At 42.9% G+C, this 20,961-nt stretch overlaps 1 protein-coding gene across 1 annotated transcript in view; it reads left to right on the plus strand.

Moving 5' to 3' along the window:
* The window catches only part of pdss2 (prenyl (decaprenyl) diphosphate synthase, subunit 2), a 29,325-nt gene extending 10,153 nt beyond the window's left edge, over positions 1 to 19,172 (plus strand). Inside the window, exons 3-8 of the mRNA XM_072365528.1 lie at positions 3,389 to 3,587; positions 9,645 to 9,719; positions 10,631 to 10,801; positions 12,924 to 13,055; positions 14,891 to 14,926; positions 17,814 to 19,172. Of these exons, the coding sequence (XP_072221629.1) occupies positions 3,389 to 3,587; positions 9,645 to 9,719; positions 10,631 to 10,801; positions 12,924 to 13,055; positions 14,891 to 14,926; positions 17,814 to 17,969 (769 nt within the window). The 3' untranslated portion in view covers positions 17,970 to 19,172. The remainder of the gene's footprint in view (positions 1 to 3,388; positions 3,588 to 9,644; positions 9,720 to 10,630; positions 10,802 to 12,923; positions 13,056 to 14,890; positions 14,927 to 17,813) is intronic.
* The last annotated feature ends 1,789 nt before the right edge of the window (positions 19,173 to 20,961 follow it).

Below are 20,961 nucleotides of genomic sequence, written 5' to 3' on the forward strand. Positions count from 1 at the left end.
GCGTCGGCTAAAGACTTGCCTTGTTAGATAAATGATGAGCTTCTGTGAAATAATTGACCATTTAGCTTTGTGCTTCTGTGACTGTCAAACTCTTGATGGACCACTGGAAAAAAGTCTCGGTCCATTTCTACTCCTAATATACGCTCACCAGCCACTTTATGTACCTCTGGTTCAATTGCTTGTTAACACAAACGGCTAATCAACCAAACGCATGGCCGCAACTCCATGCACTTTGGCATGTAGAGGTTCAAACCGAGTTCAAGTTCAAACCGAGGATCAGAAACAGCTGATCTGCTGGGATTTTCAAGCACAACCATCCAGAGAATGGTCCGACAAAGAGGAAATATCCAGTGAAAATGCCTTGTGAGAGGTCAGAGGTGAATGGGCAGACTGGTTCCAGATGTTAGGAAGGCAACAGGAACTCAAATAAACACTCGTTACAACCAAGGAATGCAGAACACCATCTCTGAAGGCACAACATGTGGAACCCTGAAGAAGATGGGCTGCAGCAGCAGAAGACCACACCGGGAGCTGCTCCTGTCCGCTAACAGCAGGAAACTGAGGCTACAATCCACACAGGCTCACCAGAACTGGACAATAGAAGACTGGAAAAACGTTGCCTGGTCTGACGAGTCTCCATTTCAGCTGCGACATTCAGATTATTGGGTCAGAATTTGGCGTAAACAACATGAATCCATCCTGCCTTGCATCAACGGTTCAGGCTGCTGGTGTAATGGTGTGGGGGATATTTTCTTGGCACACTTTGGGCCCCTCAGTACCAGTTGAGCATTGTTTTAATGCCGCAGCCTGCCTGAGTATTGCTGCTGACCGTCTCCATCCCTTTATGAGCACAGTGCACCATCCTCTGATGGCTGCTTCCAGCAGGATAATGCACCACTTCACAAAGCTCATATCTTCTCAAACTGGTGTCTTGAACATGTCAATGAGTTCACTGCACTCCAACGGCCTCCAAAGTCACCAGATCTCAGTCCAACAGAGCAGCTTTGGGATGTGGTGGAACGGGAGAATCGCATCATAGATGTGCAGCCGACACATCTGCAGCAACTGTGTGATGCTGTCATGTCAAAATGGACCAAAGTCTCTGAGGAATGTTTCCAACACCTTGTTGAAAGTGTGTCACGAAGATTTAAAGCAGTTCTGAAGGCAAAAGGGGGTCCGACCTTTTACTAGCAGGTGTCCCTGATAAAGTGGCCGGTGAGTGTATGTATCCACTGCAAGTAGAAAAGATATATATATGTTTTTAATAAACTCCAAAATGAAACAGAGCATGGGTAGTAATGTTTATAACAATCATGCTGCTGCTGTAGAAAAAGTCCCCATTAGACTGACTTTGGATGAGATTTTAAACATTTATGACCCCTGTATCAGCTCTTTTGTTGTGTTTTTCTTTTTCTATAACAATGCGTTCTCCTCTTGAAGCGTAGTCACCACTCTGAGACGCATCTGTCAATCTGTTAATTTCCTCTTATTTAAACCCTGAACTTATTAACTCTCATTCGGGGCGAAAGTGTTGTTGCTGTGCGTCACCGAGCAGAGAATCCAACCAGACAATGGGTGTGATTGAGAGGCAAAATAGATGACATTATTGAATTTTAATCACATCTTTTCCACGCTGACGCCGAACGCGGCAATTACCTAGCTGTGTGTGTGTGTGTGTGTGTGTGTGTGTGTGTGTGTGTGTGTGTGTGTGTGTGTGTGTGTGTGTGTGTGTGTGTGTGTGTGTGTGTGTGTGTGTGTGTGTGTGTGTGTGTGTGTGTGTGTGTGTGTGTGTGTGTGTGTGTGTGTGTGTGTGTGTGTGTGTGTAGGAAGGGGTTGGAGCTCAAGGCAGACGACCGGCTCATCAGGTTCTCATAGCGGTTGAAAGAAGGTCGTAAGTGGCTATCAGCGCACCCGACCCTGTCTGGATGGATCCCTCCTGTCGCAGGGTGGTGAGCTCCCTCCATATGGAGAGAGGCCTAATTATCCCCCACCAATGACTGAATCAACATTTGATTATATCCTCCCTTCGGCTGCTGTGAAAGACTCTATTCATACACCACTGTTGTCTTTTTTCTCCTCATAATCAAGAATGGCTGTTATCTGCTAATGATAAGTTTAATGTCTTTTTTTAACACAGCCCCTGACACGCTGTGTGGCGAGATGTCTGTGATATCTGCTGGTTTATGCCCTCGAGGAAGCCGATACCGTTTTTTAAAGGTTTTATCCAAATTGTCCTTTTAAAAAATAAAAGAAGAAAACAGTTTTTAAGTTATTGAGTCAGAAAATTATTCTCCTGTCGAAGATGAAGTGGAATGTGACAGATTTACTGTGCTGGTTTCCCCTGTTGTTAGACACACAAAACTTAACCTTTCTTTTGTGTGTGTTGAGATGCTGGGACTTTTCAAACTTGTCTAAGCTGCTTATAAAGCTGTGAAAAAGTCTACAGCCAACCCTCGTTTTTTATATACTGACAGGAAGACGGGAAATTGGTGCAGCGATTATTGCAACCCTCTGAGACAAGCTTTCTGTCATTTCTTTAAGGAGTCTTCAGGAATAGTTCTCCAGGCTTCTTGAAGGACATCCCAAAGCTCTTCTTTGGATGTGGGCTGCCTTTTGTTCCGTTCTCTGTCAGATGATCCCACACTGCTTCAATAATGTTGAGGTCCGGGCTCTGGGGAGGATTCATCCCTCCATAAGACCTGTTGCCACTGATTTTCAGTCCACTTCTTGTGTCATTTGGCACAGCTCAGCCTTTTCTCCCTGTTTCCCTTCCTTAAGAACGGCTTCTTGACAGCCACCCTTCCATGGAGACCATTTCTGATGAGGCTTGGGCCAACAGTAGATGGATCAGCTGAAGGTCCAGATGCATCGCTCAGGTCCTGTCAGGTCTTTGCTGGATTTTTTCCTCATTCTTAAGGACATCACTTTCAGATCCTGTTCATCTGCTGTAGATAGATAGAAATCCTACTTTCTGTCTGTCAAACTGTGTTATCTTTGGTGTTTTGGGAACAAATGATGGGAAATGGGAACAAATTATGTGTCTCTGTGACAGGCTGCTAGTAACAAAGTGCCTAAAGATCCTGTTTAAAACGGCTTCTTTGCTAAGTTGTCTGTTTTCGACACAACACTGGTTCATCCCTTGAGTTAGGAGCATTTTTTTTATCCTTGAATGATTCAGAGGTCAGAGTTAAATGGCTTAACAAAGAAACACTAATTCCTCTGAAAGGTACAAGAACTGGACAGAAAATAAATGAAAAAGCAGCAAATGTTAAAAGATTACAAGAAATGAGGTGTGACTCAAAACCTTTGCACAGAACTGTATTCCAGAGTCTAAAACTAAACCTCTGGAGAACCTAACTTTTTATTCATCTATTTGTTTGTTTCACAGTCAGAGGAATCTGGCAGAAATCACAGAGCTGATCCACACTGCTTTCCTGGTGCATCGCGGGATTGTGAATCTGAAGGAGTGGACGACTTCCGATGGCCCGCTGAAGGACATGGAGTTTGGGAATAAGATGGCCGTCCTCAGTGGTGACTTCTTGCTGGCGAATGCCTGTACCGGACTGGCCCAGCTGAACGATACTAAGGTAAAGTGCCTGTCAGTAAGAGATGAGGTCATATCTCAACTGATTTTGATGAGGAAATCTGCTGTTATATGAGCTGTTATCGGCTGTCTCGAGCTTCCCTCATTTAAACAAAGCCCAACTGTAATAAAAATGTCTACAGATGGCGTCTTTCTCATAAAAACACCAGCATATTTCCCTACAATAGCCTCTTATTTTCTTATTTTTTCTGTTTGTTTCCACTGCATCCCCCAGATATCCCCTTACATCGAACATTTAAACATTTGAGACCCCAAATCTGACCTCAAATAACAAATCAGAAGATGTATGTACAATTGATTTTCACCATCCAGTTTAATCCCACTGTGTTATTTACTAGTATTTATGACTATTGTCATATTAAAACTCAAATATCAATATTAATTTGCTGATAAAGCCAAAACATTTTGGTTTTTGAGCAGTTTTCACAGTTTCTTACATCATATATGTATAATCCAGCTGCCAATAAGTGAGAAGATTATTATTAATTATTTTGGCCATGATGTGTGTGTGGCGAAAGCTCTAACTGGTAACATTGTGTAAAAGTTAACAGGAACATGTGTTAGGTTTCATAAAAGATGTAAAAGTCTTAAAAGTTTCAGAATGATCTCAGCGCAGGCCCCAAATATTTGATGCCACGCCACGAAAATCCCTCTGATTGAGTTTTCAGCTTTGGACGCCTGTGTGACGGCGGTCTCGTAGGGCACCACAGATGCCCGGTAACCTGCTGCTGACAGATGCTGTCAGCACACTTCTCTGTCACAGTGCGGTTGCTGGAGTGGATCAGAATAACCCACCCCCCACCCACATATGCCACCAGCCGGACCGGCCCTGATCGTCTTCCCCGGCGAAGCTTTTACTGCTGCACACACTCTGGGCTTAGGTCTGCTCCATGGCAGCCACGAGACAGCCTCCCAAAAATATGATGTAAGCGATATCCGTGGTGATCCTTGGAAGAAAAACATAGTGGGAGTTGTGATGCTACAGGTATGGCGTTCCCTTAAGCTGCAGTTGTTCCCCTGAAAGATGAATTAAAACCCAGAGCGAGCGAAATGATGGGGATGATTTAACCAAATTATCTGTGATAGATCTTAACATTTCGAGCATCTTCTGCTTCCATGTAGTCAGTTTTCAAGGTGAGAATAAGCCCGTTCAGTCTCAGCTGGTACCAAAAACGGCACACAGCAGCGCTTCTTTCCCCCTCAAACAAAGCTGCAGTGCTGTTTATGAGGAGTATGAACGTAATCTGAAGCAACCGCAGGAAGTGTCCCCACAGTGGAAGTTTTTAATGGACATCTGATAGCTAGCAGTTACTCATGTTTGAAAAGGTTAGCAAAACAAAGTGAACAGAGGGGGAAACCACACTAAAGCTCACAGTTTCAGCCTTTTTGTCCCGTTTTATCACTTTAAACACATGAAATTACACTATTGTTGCAAGAATTGTTTTGTTCATGAGTTCAGACAAATTCTATCCTCTGATTTCTTTTGGTTGGAAACTCAAACAGGTCCCATAAAGTGGTTTATTTTTCTGTTGTGTGGAGATACGAAGCTTTGAAAGTGAGTCTGACTCGAGAGGCATTCAAATCCAGCCAAATTTAGTCACTACAACAGGCTAAAACAGGAATATTTAGATTGTTGAGTGGGAAATCTTGAGCTTTGGAACAGATTTCAACAAGAAAAATTCAACTGGAGGTCCAATTACTTACAAATAGCAGAACTTTTGGCTCTGTTGTGTGTTTTCTTACAGCCAAATTGGGGCTGAGAATCACTGAAAACTGTGAATTATTCACATCTTCTGATGAATACTAAATTAAATCAATTCCAATTTAAAATAACAAATATAATTTAAAGCTGAGGGGCAAAGTAAAGAAATAGATAAATTAACACAAGTTTAAATGAATAGAGTTTAAAATTAAAGCAGAAAATGTGTATTTCGTCCTCCTGGTGGAAAACACATTCATTAAACTATATAAGAAAAATATTCCTCCTCTCTTTAAATCTTCTAATTCTAATTTCTTTACTGACTTACTGTATTCACAACTTATTAATTTGGTTACTAAACTATTTTCTTAGTATTACTTATTTTGACTGATTGATCCCTTGGTTGCTCGCTGCAAACAGAAATAAGTTTGAGATCTGCGGAACAGATTAATTAAAATGAATAACTGGATTATTAAAGCAAGTTTCTGAAGCCTAAAGACTCGTTTTGAACGTCCCCAGGTCTAAAAAGATACTGCACTTAACTGCTTTGCTTTATGGACATTTTTGCAGGTTTTTTTTAACACTTTCGTGTCTTTGTGGCTGCGCATGTGCAGGGCTCACATGGATGACTGTGGTGTTACATCCCGTAACTGTAGGGGGAGCCAAAGAGCCAAAAAAGGCCAAATTCTTGAGTTACTTTACGTATGTGGGCTAAAGAAATACTATTGGTGCATTTATCCGAAATAACTCAAAAAGTTTGGATGATATTTTTTGCCTGAAAGAGCAGAAAAAAAAGTTATATGGAGCAAAGACATTTTTTAATCCATTTTTTAGCCTTGATTTTCATTCTACCTCCAGCAACAGGCGTGTCTCTAAAGGCATCTGATGGATCCTGGAGGCTTTAATGTCCCTGACAGGAGATCGCTGTCTGTGGATTTACGTGCAGCAGCATCGCTGTCAGTCCAAGCATCTGATCAGGCACCTGTCTGTGCAGCCCCTCCAATTATTTCCTGGATTCTTGCGAAACCGCCACCTCCTCCTGTCCTCCTCCAGCTGTCATTATGGAGACTCGGGCCAAAAACATCTTCTTCCTTTATGCTTTATGAAACCCAATTATAATACTCAAAATAGTACACGAAGTTAAGAATGAAACTGTGGATACGGAAACACAGTCAGGGGGCATTTTCCACAGCAACATGCAGCAAATCAAGTGAGAGTGGAGCCACAAGTCGCCAAAAGGTCATCAACTACAACGTTTGTACTTACAAACAGGACGCCAGTGTCCAACAAAGGTGCATCAGACATGCGAAGAGGTGAAGCAACATGCACCACAAAGAAAGCTGCTGCTGCTGCTGTCCATCACTTATAGCTGAGCCGTGGAGGTCTGACTCCTGCAGTCCACAAAAAATAGAACAAGGTACCTTTCTCATCTCATGAGTCGTACTTATCAGACATGGTGCTGATAAGAGTTGAAATTTTTTATATCGCACTGCGAAGGCTTACGATGATGCTTCCAACGATGGAAAAGTCTGCAGCTCTTTTCTAACTGGTCAAAAAATCCACCGAAACGAGGCTGAGTGGTACTGCTCATGTGAATGTGTAAAACTGGTGTTTGGCTCTATTAAACACTGCATCCAGACTGGTTTACCTCCTCAGCATGAATCACAAATACAGCGGTTTTGAGGTATCAAACTTGTGATTACCTCGAGGTAACTGCATCAAAGACTGTAAGAGATGATTCCAGGTCTGCCACAGCTGATGATATTTCTGTTCATGCAGCCTGGAAGTGGTCGCTGCACCATCTTGTTTTAATGCATGCAGTGACAGATGAGCAGTTTGTGCAGATTTTTGAAGTTTTTTCTCATAAACCAGACTTATTTTTTTTCTAATGGGAGCGATGGAGATTGTATGTCGTGGCCTTGAGAGGAAACTTATGCCGCTACTTGTATAAACTGTAAAGTAATCTCGCAGTGCGGCTCTGGTTTCTTCCCTCTCGCAGACCCGTCGGCAAAACACGATCTGGCTTGATTTGGGAATGGAGTAAGGGGGAGGCAGGGGAAGAGCTTATCTGATACTTTCCAAAAAAAATAAAAAAATAAATGCCCACTGGCCCCCACTTCCCAAGACAGGCCCGGCGAAGACACCACATCTGGTAATACTGTAGGCACATTGTCCTTCCAGGTCTGTGGGCGAAGCTCGGGTTTCCTCAATATTTCCCCTGGTGGATGGAGTTACCCAAAGGGCGCTGCGAGGCTGACGGAGCAGCCAGCGTCACCAGACTTTTCTGATGGACCAAGGGTGTCTGGGATGAGCTGAAGGAGCTCTAAATTTAACCTCATTCATCTGAGGAGTACAGGCGTGGCCTCGGCTCCTCCGACCACAGTGTTCTGTGGCTGTGAATGAAGGACGGAGAGATAGACTTTTCTCGATTTTACTCATTCAGTGGATCATGAATAATCCCTTAAAATGTGCAGCCTCTCATCAGGTGGGGCTGTAAGCTCAAATGGAGGCATGCATGCCCCCTGTTAGAGAGAGAGGGCAACTACAGACCTTAACAGACGAAACTCTGACTTCAGCTTCTTCCTCGAAGCCGTTTCTCCTTTAAGATATTTTTTAAGGATGTTTGTACAGATGTGCTGGCTCTTTTTTAAAGGAATTTAAATTGCAGATGTTGTTTTTTAAGAAGCTGACAAGTCAAACCGGAGCATAAAAAGTGAAATAAATCTTTAAGCGATTAGCATATTTGTGAAAAATGGGAGAAAAGAAGACCCTGAGGTCAGCTCATCACTCTAAAACCTTGTTAACCTCTCTGCTCTCTGGGCACCTTCATATTTCATCTCGCCATCTGCCTTTGAGCTCCATTTCAGCGCCCCAGACCGGACGGACACATGATCTGGCTCTTGCGGCCGGACTCATCTATAAATACAAAGTATAACGAATGAAGGCGAGTCTGAATGTGTTTCATGAAATCACCAGGACACCCCCACCTCCCACAAGCCGATAATGAGCAGCTGAGCTGCAGTTCACCTGACTTCCAACTCACCTCAGATTAATTCTCCAAACCAGCTGCTCACATGCTTCAATCAGGGGGGAAATTGTGGTTTTAATTACAGAAGTCATGGACGATCTGACTTGTATCGGTTCTGATCGACCTCATTCCCATCAGCCTTTTAGTTTCATCTGTGCTGTTAGACTGATTGATAATGAGGGAGATGGTCAGCAGTACGTTTCCTTCAACAAGCAGCTGTTGGAGAGCAGATCAACTCTGTAATCTTTGCTTTAGTACAGTGGAACCTCTGTGATTAATCTGTTCGAAAAAGTCTGACGGAAACCGAATGTACGAAAACTGAAGCAATATTTCCCATAAGAACTAACGCAAATCCAATCAATCTGCTCCAGACACCCAAAATATGAACAAAAACTACATTTTATAGAGAATAACTATAGTTTTACATACAGAAAACAATGAGAAATAACTTTCTTTGGCCCCATGGTGGCTTATTCAGCAGGAAACAATAGATTATTACGAAATGTTTCGGTTGAACACGCAGGGTGATGCTCACTCAACGGATGGACGAAAACTGGCAAGATTTAGGCAAAAAAAGTCTTCGAAAAGCAAGCTGTGACTGTATTTGATTAGATAACAACACATTCTTGGCATTCTCTCAGCCAGCTTCATTAGGTTGCTTCTTGGTCAAACGACCCTTACAGTGTGTGTTTTTATGACCCAGTCTCAGTTTCCCCCTCTTGGCTCCTCCGTTTTGCTGATACATTATTCTGAGTATCAAGTCTTGGTGGTCATCTTGACCCTCAACAGGGAGTTTGGGCCATGTGGATGGCTCTAAAAGCAGAAAGGGGCACCAGCTCTACCCATGAGAAATGTGTAGACACAACACTGATTCATCCCTTAAGTTAGGAGCCTTTTTTAATGCCTGAATGATTCATAAGTCAGAGTTCAGTGGATTTACCAAACACACTAATCCCTTTTAAAAATTGGTCAGTTTCAAGGACTGGACTGAAAATGAGTCAAAAGAAGTGTCCAGTGTCCAAAGAAAAACTCCTTCAGAAAGCCTGGAGAACTATTGCTCGAGACCACTTTAATTACAAGAAAGTCTGGCTGCTTGGAAGCAAAATATAAATAAATGGGTTTTAGACAGGACTGTAAATTTAATGAGTTTTCAAAACTCTAATTTGAATCTATAATTCAGTGAAATGTGCCATTTTTGACAGATGTGCCAGTCATCTTTCAGACAGATGTGCTGTTGTTGTTTTACCAAGGCTCCCATAAAAGCTGAAAAATGTCTTAACCAAATAAATTGGGGGCTTTTTTCTGTTTGGCAGGTTGTTGAGCTGATCTCCAGCGCCATCGGGGATATAGTCCAAGGAATCTACAGTGAGAATAACATCAATGCTGAGGTAAATTATTCATTCTTCTTCTACAATCCTGCTTTAATTCTCACTGGAGCAGCAAACAGAAATTATAGAGGTTTTTCAGCATTTAAATGATGTACTTGTGACCAGTTTGGATGTATTTGACTCTTAGGTAGAAAAGAATGGGGCTAAAAACAAAGGCCAGAAAGCATTGAATAACAGACCAAAACACTTCATTTTAGGGTGTATTATGGTGTTTTCGTGGCATTTGCTGACAAAAAGTACATTTAATGACATCAGTGTCACTCTTTAACAAGATAATAATGCAGTGGAATTCATTCAGAGGTCTTGAGAAAATAAAATTGCACAGTTTTGGTGCATTTAGATAAAAGTTGGCTTCGGCTGTGAGCAGAAAAGGAGCTGAATGCTTCTGTGTGATTGATTCTGACAGTAGGCACTGCCAGCTGACTATTAATGAGAGGAAAACCAGAGAACTTCAAGATAAATTAAGAATTAAAAGAGACTTTCTTTATTCAAATGGACTACAGTGCCGTCAGGTGCCAGTGAGCAAGAGTTTCCTGTAATTACTCTGTTTCTAGGATCTGCTGTGAATTTTTAAGAGTGAAAGTAACACTCCAGGCGAAAGGTTTTTGTTGTTTATCCTGGATGAAAGAGTCTTTAAAATGCAGATTTACTGTGTAAACTAGGCCTTTACAGTTCATTTTACCAAACTCAAGTCAAAGTTTGAGGTGAAACAAACAGCTGCAGAGTATGTTTGGAATAACTGTGTTAGACGTGCTGTTGCTCAACCATTTACCCGCTGAAAATAAGATCACACAGAAAGTGGGATTTGTTTTGAGTGAGAAGCTGTGAGGTGCTCTGTGGGAACTTTGAAGTCGTACAGTGGAAGCAGTGAAAGCTCAGCCCTGCGGTCTCTGCCACTGTTTGCTCTGCAGGATGGTCTCAGCGATGGCGTCGACGTGGCGTCCTGGGAGGAGCAGGCGTTCCTGTCCCACGGGGCGCTGCTTGCCAAGAGCTGTCAAGCTGCCATGCAGCTCGCCCAACACGAGAAGGAGGCCCAAAGACTGGCCTACCTGTACGGCAAACACCTGTCGCTGGGCCACAAGGTGAGTCCGATCCAGAGTCCACATCGTTACAGTTGACTTTTTAATGTAGTCTTTGTTGAATTTCACGTGCTGAGATACAATAAGAACTCAGCAACAGCGCCTGTGATTTCTGTGTTTTAGTCTTTCCCCTAATTTAAAAGATTTAAAGTGGAAACTGCACCAAAACTTCTATCAGACATTAAATATAGACAAAGAAAGCCCCTGAGAGAGGAATAAATTTAAAAAATCACTTACTTTTACCACCAACACATAAAGGAACAACTTTTCTTCTATGAATATATGACCATGATTGATATGTTAGCTTGTTTTAGCTCATGCAGCACTGTGCAAAAGTCTGGAGCTTATAATCTTTTAAAGTGATCCTGAGCAATAGTTCTCCAGGCTTTCTGAAGATATTGGCTGCTTTTTCACTCATTTTCTGTACAGTTCTTGTACCTGATCATTTTTAGAGTAATTAGTGTGTTTGTTAAGCCATTTAACTCTGACTTATGAATCATTCGGGCATTAAAAAAGGCTCCTAACTCAAGGGATGAACCAGTGTTGTGTCGACACATAACAGACAACTTGGCAAAGAAGCCATTTTAAATGGGATCTTTAGGCACTTTGTTACCAGCAGCCTGTCACAAAGACTCATCATTTGTTCCCATTTCATTAGTTGCATCTATGAAAAACAGCAAAGAAAACACAGTTTGACAAACAGAAAATAGGATTTCTGCAGCAACAAGGTGATTCCCAAAGAGCTATTAGCTTAAAACTTGGCATATCTCAGCATGGTGTGCAGTGTGTCCTTAAAACATTTGAGGAAACTGGACAAGTGGAGGAGAAAAGAAGAAGTGTCAGGCCTAAAAAACGATCTACAGCAGATGAACAGGAGCTGAGAGGAAAGGGGAGTGGCTCAAGAGTTTTGTACAGTTCTGCATTTGTGCAGGAATTTAGAAAGTTCTTAAGGGTTCACAGATATTTAAGCACCACCATATTTATTAATCTGAGTTGCACATGAAATAAATGTCAAGCAGTTTGTGAAGTTGCTTTCAGACCAAACTACATTCACAGGGTCATGATGCAGCAGGTTATGTGAAAAATACCCTCAAACTCATCTGTTTTAGGAAAGCTTTGTTTTTTAACACAGTTAATACTTTTTTCTGTGCATCAGTCACTTCGTGATGGCAAGAAGGGGATTATATTCTCTGGTGTTGAATAAATGATTCTCTCACTACTTCTTTTCTCAAGGGAAGGAATCAGAAGTGACTTCTTGTACTTTTCTGCAGCACAGATGAAGTCCAGCCGGTCAAAGTTGGCAAATCATCACGTCGGCTTTCTTTAAGCTGTTAATTCCAGATTCTCAGTGGGAAGCACAGCCCCAATTTTTAAAATAGAAACATTTAAGACTGATAAATATATGTATTTGGGTCAGTCTGGGGCAGTTTTAGATCCGCTTCCTGGGGCTTTAATTGAGTCTTCGGTCTTATTCGTTAATGCAACTTTGTACTTCCTTTTTTTACTGTGATCAGGTTAAATAAAGGCAGCAGACAGACCACTAATCTAAATGCAGCAACAGTGTCTGACTGTATGAGTAATTGCTTCAGTTTTATTTTGACTTTATGCTTCAAATGCTTCATGCTGGAGCTGATTTTTAACCAAAAACAAATTTGGAAGGTGAAAGATTATGTTTGTCCAAACAAACATTCAGATTAAATATATAATCAGACATTAAAATGGGGTTTGGTTTGTTCTGAGCCTATATGTCATTAGGGTGTAATTTAACAGCTGAATCTTGCTGGTGAAGTCATTCATAATGATCCCACTCGCAGTGCTGTAGTAGTGCGTCCTCCCCTGCCGAGACGCCGTGTAGCTGCCTGTCTGCGGGGCCTCAGCGGCTGCAGGGGATCTCAGCATGGGAGGAAGCAGAAATCAGGTCTTTGAAGGAGATCTGTCCTCATCAGGCCGGTTGTGTCTTTCACCATGTATTCACCTCACCGCTCATTAGTGGGATCTCTGAGTGTTGGCAGGCAGAACGTGGCCTCAGCCGTTCTCAGCACTGAGCTTGTTTAATTGGCAGCCTGGAAGTCACACAGCAGAATCACAGTGTCGCTGACTCCTCATGTGCTCTGCCTCTCTGTAGCTAAACTCTGACCTGCAGCCGTTTGTGAGGAGCGGGATGGGAGAGGCGACGTCGTTCAGTTTGAGCGCCGCCCCGGTGGTTTTCCACCGTCAGATCATCGGCAGAGAGAGGTGGCATCAGCAGCTGCAACAGGTATAGCTCAGAAGGTCTGATGCTGTGTTTTTTTTAATCACTGGATGTGTCGTTATCTTTAATTTACAGTGAAGTGACAGTAAGTTTCTGTTTTATCATATTTAGACAGAACTGTGCAGAACATACAGTCCAATAACATCCATCCATCCATTTTCTATGCCCGCTTAATCCAATTAGGGTCACGGGGGGTTGGAGCCTATCCCAGCTGTCATTGGGTGGGGAACACAGGGCAGTCCTATCAGCATACCACACGATTATATACATCGTTTCGTCGAGCTACGGTTTCAGCTCGAGTCGGACGTTTAATTCGACCGCTGTCCTCGCCCCAGTATAAATACACGAGGGCAGAATTAGTTTACTGACCAACGTACGTCGAATGCCTCACGTCTGAGAGAGAAAACGTCCAAGACTGCTTCTAATTTTCTCTGTGGGAGATCATCTCACACATAAGTACAGCTGAATTCTTGGGTTTGTCTAATGACGCTGTTATAAAATCAGGATTCTATTAGAGCAGAGCGACAGTATTGACCATGAGGTGAAACGAATCCTTCATGAGCTGCTTTTCAATCTCAAATACTGACGTGTTTAGCTGTTTGACAGAAGAAACTGAAAGATCTGCTAATGAGAGCAGCTTTATTTGGGATTCAGCTGGATGAATATACACTTAAACGCTACCGTTTTTGCAACAAAGTTCAGCTTTGGAGCGCCTGAGCTCATCTGAGTCTAGTTGAGCGTGTCCATGCAAGAGGGATTTCACCCTCAACCGGTCGGACAAACAGGTTTTCGTGCCTTTTTTAAAGTCTTACAACAATAATTAGTTTTTTCCAGTGTCATGTAAACTGTTCTCACCGTCTAAATCGAAAGGCTTCAGAAATAATTACACAATACTGTTCAACATGTCCAGAGCAGCTGTTAGTTCATGCATAAAAGGGTTCACATGTGGCTCCAAGACGATAAAACTCCCTCCATTTTTATTTGTAGCAATTTGAGTTGGTGTCATATTTTTGTCGGGGTCATTGAGCCATTCAAATGACACCCGTGATGAAGGGCCAGAAGACCACGATTACTTAACAGAAAAGGGACACCTGACTAAAATAGAGACGGGCGAAGTGGGAGAGGTTGTGATTGGGCCTTGGAGATTAGGTCATTTTGTCATTGTGAGTAGTGGCGAGATGACGGGTGAAGATGTAAAGCCCAACAAACCTTCATTTGTAGATGACAGAAACGTTACTCACATGGTGAAGAAGCCTCAAGATTGAACCCCAGAAACATGAAATCCAGGTGTGTAGAGTAACGGAGCAAAACTTCCTCCAAAATCCTCTTTCATCTCCTCATTTCACTGCAAACGGAGAAGAATTTAAATATCATTCAGCCTTTAAGATTTAAGGCGATCCACTGGAGGAAATTAAAAAAGTTACACAGTTTTAATTAATCACATAGAAATAAGAATGACGTTTTCACTGAAAACTGCCATCCAAAGACTGCCAGCCCTTTATCCGTGTTCCCGCTCCCATGTTGCTACAACCCGAGCACCGGCTCTGCCAAAGCAGGACTTTTTAAAATGTTACGTGCAAACTTTATTTAGTTTGGAATAGTTTTCATCAGTTTTTATCGGACTCGTGCTTGAGGAAAAAATAGATTTTACAACATAAAAGGCTTCGCAAAGGATGAATTTCTTTATTGCATTTGGAAACTGGAGCAGCGATGACAGTTTCATCCCCGTGTGTGCCGGATATTGTTACCGGATACAGTGACAGATTTTACCATGTGCCTTGAATAGAATCGTTCTGAGTAATATATCTGATAATAACTTTCTTTTCTGTCCTCTCATCAAGGCGAAAACTTTAAGAAACCAGCCGGATTACTCAAAGGTAAGCTCAAAGCTTCCCGTTTTCTGCTTCTGCATTTATTTTGCTGCTCTAAAATTATTCCTGATGTTAAGTCACAACTTTAGCAGCATTTGACCACTTATTCCTCTCTGCAGTCCATCAGGAAACAGCTTCAGAAACGAGCAGGATGTCTTTTCACTGTAACCCATATCGAAGTTGAGAAATGAGCTTTCCAAAGTCGATGTGTGAGGCAAGAAGGGGACCGGTCGGGGTGCAAAAAGACACTGAAGCTACAGAGAAGGGGTCTGGCGGTGTCGGGATGGGGGGGGTTATCTGGTCCCGTCTGAAACCAGAGCAGGAAGGATTAGTTACAGAGGCCTATTTGTGGAGGAGACACCGAGGCTCTGAGACAGTGGCATTGTGAGAGAATCTCCTTCAGCCGAAAAGGGGAGAGAAGTTTTTACAGAGAAGAAGAGGTGAGGGGACGTGGGGGGGAAAGCTGAGAGCAGGACGGGGGAGGGAATTAAAATCTTTGCTTTCATTCAATATAATTTGAATTCATGATGATTGGGGCTACTTAGCATCTGCTATGGAGGGAAATCATCGGATCTCTTTAATCCCATTTTCCCTGACATGTGGTGAGGTACTGAAAGGCACCAAAGTCTCCGCAGCTACAGTGTAATAACAGAGAAGAGTGTCTGTTTTTACTACCAACAGGCTCAGAATGGTGTTACCAGAAAGGATGCCTCCTTTTAGTTGTGTCACATCTTTCAGGACCCCCTGTTTTGTTATGTGATGACTTCAGAAGACAGCGTTTATTTTAGTTAACTTAGAGTCTTTTTATTATAGAGATTAAAAAACCTGTGACCAGCAGCTGGTGTTGGAGTCCTGACCTGTGACCCTTTAATGCATGTCCTGCCCTTATTTCTGCCCACTTTCCTGTCTCTCTCTCTCTACAACTTAGCAAAGAAGCCATTTTAAATTGGATCTTTAGGCACTTTGTTACTAGCATCCTGTCACAAAGACCCATCATTTGTTCCCATTTCTTTAGTTGCATCTATGAAAAACGGCAAAGAAAACACAGTTTGACAGACAGAAAATAGGATTTCTGCAGCAACAAGGTGATTCCCAAAGAGCTATTAGCTGAAAACTTGGCATATCTCAGCATGGTGTGCAGTGTGTCCTTAAAACATTTGAGGAAACTGGACAAGTGGAGGACAAAAGAAGAAGTGTCAGGCCTAAAAAACTATCTACAGCAGATGAACAGGATCTGAAAGTGATGTCCTTAAGAAAGAGGAAAAATCCAGCTGTGACCTGACAGGACCTGAGAGATGCATCTGGACCTTCAGCTGATCCATCTACTGTTGGCCCAAGCCTCATCAGAAATGGGCTCCATGGAAGGGTGGCTGTCAAGAAGCCGTTCTTAAGGAAGGGAAACAGGGAGAAAAGGCTGAGCTATGCCAAATGACACAAGAAGTGGACTGAAAATCAGTGGCAACAGGTCTTATGGAGGGATGAATCCTCCCCAGAGCCCGGACCTCAACATTATTGAAGCAGTGTGGGATCATCTGACAGAGAACGGAACAAAAGGCAGCCCACATCCAAAGAAGAGCTTTGGGATGTCCTTCAAGAAGCCTGGAGAACTATTCCTGAAGACTCCTTAAAGAAATGACAGAAAGCTTGTCTCAGAGGGTTCAGGCTGTGTTGGAGGATAAAGGAGCTCAGACCAGATATTCACTTTAGAGCTAATTAGAATTGTATATATAAGAAATAGATGGTGGATCAAGAAGTCATCTTTGGCAGTTTCTTCTGCCCTCTGTAATGTCTGTTCTGTTGTTTTTCTGTAACAACTTACCTCTAACAAGATTTCTAAGAGAGAAGCCTGATCATTGCTCTATTACTTCAAATTTTAGCTGTTTAGCAGTTGTCAGTCATGGTGCTCTCGCTCAGTATTGGTCCGACTGCAAAGATTTCTGTGCCTCTCAATATTTTACACCAAAATGACAAACATTTGCAGGAACAATCCTCACCCAAAGTACAGCTATTCTTCCAGTTTTCCACCTGTAAATCTGAAGTCCAGTTTGGGTACAATTAGGATTATCTTTCTCTGCAACATCCACTTTTCATACCTGAATTTTGATGAGATCAGAGAGTTTTTAACATGAGAGTTTTGAGGCTGCAAATACAGAAGAATCCGCTTGTAAAGTATAAAGAACTTTACTAAATGTGACGTGCAAACAGGAGGATGGGGGATAATAAGAGATGTGAAGTTAATGCAGGGTAAAATGAGGTTAGCAGACAGGATGGGGTGAGCTGCATGAGGATTTTTCTTCTTTATTTTTGAATAAATAAAAAGGAGTTTGACACCTGCAGTTTTTTCAGAAGGAAGACCTACGGGGCTTTTCCACCTCCTGAATTCATGAGCCAAAACGCCCTCAGCGAAATGATGTCGCAGCACGGCAGCAGGAACGCTTTAAAATCCACTTTCTGTAAACTTAAAGCTGCTGTTTGGCCTGATTTGACTTGATGTCTTCCACTTTGTCTTATCTGAAATGATGTTGTGTTGCGTGTGTTTTCAGAGAGCCGGTCTCAATGCTTACTTAGCCATCATTACTCAACTGAGAAGACAAAAGAGCTCTGAGCTTCACCCTCATTTTACCTAAGAAATGCCATATTTTTAATGTAAAAGGCTGATGAGACTGATATTTCCCCCTGTAGTTAAATGTGGAAATCTGCCTTCAGTGGTTCCACAGACACAAACCTGTCACGCAGTTTTGTTTCCTGTAATTGAAAGAAAAGCCCTATTTTTTTATTCTTTCTTTAAGAGTAAGCTAACTTTCTCTGGCTCTCTGCAGTTTATTATGTTGACGGCTGGATCGTGGCAGCACTGACACAAACATGACAAACTAATGTGTGTTTTCATCCACAGCTTTTGGCAGCGGTTAAGTCGGAGAAAGGCGTGAGCTCGGCGGTGGACTTGTGCTGTTACCATAGCAACAAGGCGCTGGAGGCCATCCAGGCTTTCCCCTCCTCTGAGGCTCGATCCGCCCTGGAGAACATCGCCTCCGCCATCACCAAATTCTGACCCGGACACGCACAAACGCGCGCACCACTGCGCAGCCCCGAGGAGGGCTGAGACACTCGACAGCTGAATTAACTTGTTTCTGTCCAGATGCTGGCTCACGTCTGGAGAAACTGTGTGAAACATGGAAAATACGGTCCCCGTTAAATAAAGACACATTACCTCTGCATCGTGCCAGGCGTTTTGTCAGCTCTGATACTCTTCCTCCTCTTCTGCACAGAGGAAACATCCCGCCAGGCTGCATTTCAAAAATTTCAGTTTATTGTAGCCTTCCTTATCTGCAGAGCCACATACCAGGCCGAACATAATTTAAGATGTTTTGAAGGATTGTGACAGTCATCTGGAAAATGTGCCATGAGCAGCAAATGATGCACCAAGCAGCACTTATTCTGGGAACATTTCACATGTTTCGAAGGATCAGTTCACCCTGCTTGTTAATGCAGAGACGATGCTGGAAATCATAGCTGCTGGATGTAGTGGCTTTTTGCCAAATTGTAGAGCTGCACCAAATTAGTTGTAAAAATGTCTCAAAGTCATGTTCTACCAGGTATGTGCCGCTGCTGATAAGCTGCAAAGAGCTGAGTATATTATAGAGTTGGGTGTGATACTCTCTGCAGAGGTGGGACGGACGTGAATCAGGAGTAATGTCATTGATGTTTGCCTTATTATGCCGGTCCTCATGCCTGTGTGTGTGATTCAAGTCAACCCAGGGGCGGGGAAAGGTCACCCAGCCTCTCCCCTTGGCCCAGCCAGCGAGAGCATTGAAGCTCCGCCAAGCAGTAATTATTAATGAAGAGACCTGAGCAAATGGACAGGAAATGCAGAGGTATTGATTGGGCCGGCTGCCCTGCTCTAAGCCGTACAGGCTGGCGCCAGCCTGGTGGCCTGTGGTTTCCCAGGCTGGTGGGGTGGAGTGTGGTGTGTGGGGGGGGGCACAGCCAAGGTGTGAAACCAGGCCACCGCTGGCAGCTGTCTGTCACGTCCAGGCCACACCTGAAGGACAGAGGACCAGAGACCGGACGGGGGAAATCCAGACGGAGGGTACAGGACAGAGGATTTGGTCTTCAAACATGTTTCCCAAAAATAAAAATAAATGTTTGAATTCAGAGCGCAATCATTTTCCAAATAACTCCTTAATGGACTTGAGCCTCTCCTCATTTCTTTATGTATTTCCAGGAAAACAGTAAGAACAGCGTTTGTTCAGGTGAATATCTGGTCTGAGCTCCTTTATTCTCCAACACAGCCTGAACCCTCTGAGACAAGCTTTCTGTCATTCCTTTAAGGAGTCTTCAGGAATAGTTCTCCAGGCTTCTTGAAGGACATCCCAAAGCTCTTCTTTGGATGTGGGCTGCCTTTTGTTCCGTTCTCTGTCAGGTGATCCCACACTGCTTCAATAATGTTGAGGTCTGGGCTCTGGGGAGGATTCATCCCTCCATAAGACCTGTTGCCACTGATTTTCAGTCCACTTCTTGTGTCATTTGGCATAGCTCAGCCTTTTCTCCCTGTTTCTCTTCCTTAAGAATGGCTTCTTGACAGCCACCCTTCCATGGAGACCATTTCTGATGAGGCTTGGGCCAACAGTAGATGGATCAGCTGAAGGTCCAGATGCATCTCTCAGGTCCTGTCAGGTCTTTGCTGGATTTTTTCCTCTTTCTTAAGGACATCACTTTCAGATCCTGTTCATCTGCTGTAGATAGTTTTTTAGGCCTGACACTTCTTCTTTTGTCCTCCACTTGTCCAGTTTCCTCAAATGTTTTAAGGACACACTGCACACCATGCTGAGATATGCCAAGTTTTCAGCTAATAGCTCTTTGGGAATCACCTTGTTGCTGCAGAAATCTTATTTTCTGTCTGTCAAACTGTGTTATCTTTGCTGTTTTTGAATGCTTGAATGATTCAGAGGTCAGAGTTAAGTGGCTTAACAGACAAACACACCTCTGAATTCCTCTGAAAATGTTCAGGTACAAGAACTGGACTGAAAATGAGGGGGAAAAGCAGCCAATGTCCAAAGAAAACCCTTGAAAGAGCTTCAGAAAGCCAGGTGAACTATTGCTTGAGACCACAAACAAATATGTGTAATTTGAGTTTGATACCAACTGTTCTAACTAGAAAAGTTGAAAATCTCATTTTAATACTGTTAATATTCGACAACAGATTTTCAGATGCAGATGGACTGCAGGGAGCACAGTTTGGCAGCTGAACCTTTTTACTGCAGCATTGTGCAAGTTGCACATGTGCACTGATGACAATATGGAGCTTTCCTCTCCTTTTTAAGACGCAGCATCCGTGAGTTCCAACAGCCATCTCAGACTGTGAGTGGTCAGACCACAGGATGGTTTTCCTCTCCATCGGGAGGCAGCAGCTGCATTCCTGGAACTTGTTTTGTTCCTTGCCTTGAAAAGTTCGAACCGTGGTTTTCAGGAGTGTTTCCTCCACAGAATCATGTCTGTATTTGAATCTAATGCAGTGCATTCGGTCTTTGTCACCTGCTGACAAAGATTTCTTCACACATTTGAGATTTGCTGGGTTGTCGTTCCAGCAGACGTTGGTACCTCATCTGAGCATCTTTTTAAGCCTTTTAAGGATTTATAAAATATTCATGTGATCCCTTCCCAGTCTTTTCAGCAGCGATTACCTGGAATGTGTCTCAACCTACTGGGTAAACTGCTGAAACATTTTGGGGCATGTATGTTCTACTTTGCCTTTAAATCTCACAACCAGGTCAGAGTTTCCCTTTTCTTTTTATTTTGATGAATTGCACGTTAACGTCCACATGACAGACTGGCACAACAGTGAGAACAGAGGGTTCCCAGATGAGGTGTCCAGTCGCTTAAAAATCAGCTGATATGTTTCAGCTGTTGGATGGATTTCCATGTTATTTGATAGTTGTTTTTTGCCCCCATCAGGATGAAATATAGCAGCTGTCTTTCCCCATACAGTCAATATCATCTGGTCAAAAGTAGCATTTGACTAATAATGTTGCTCGTGACTTAAC

This window comes from Leuresthes tenuis, unplaced genomic scaffold (assembly GCF_036924035.1).
Source record: "Leuresthes tenuis unplaced genomic scaffold, fLeuTen1.0.hap1 SCAF_15, whole genome shotgun sequence".
Classification (NCBI taxonomy): domain Eukaryota; kingdom Metazoa; phylum Chordata; class Actinopteri; order Atheriniformes; family Atherinopsidae; genus Leuresthes; species Leuresthes tenuis.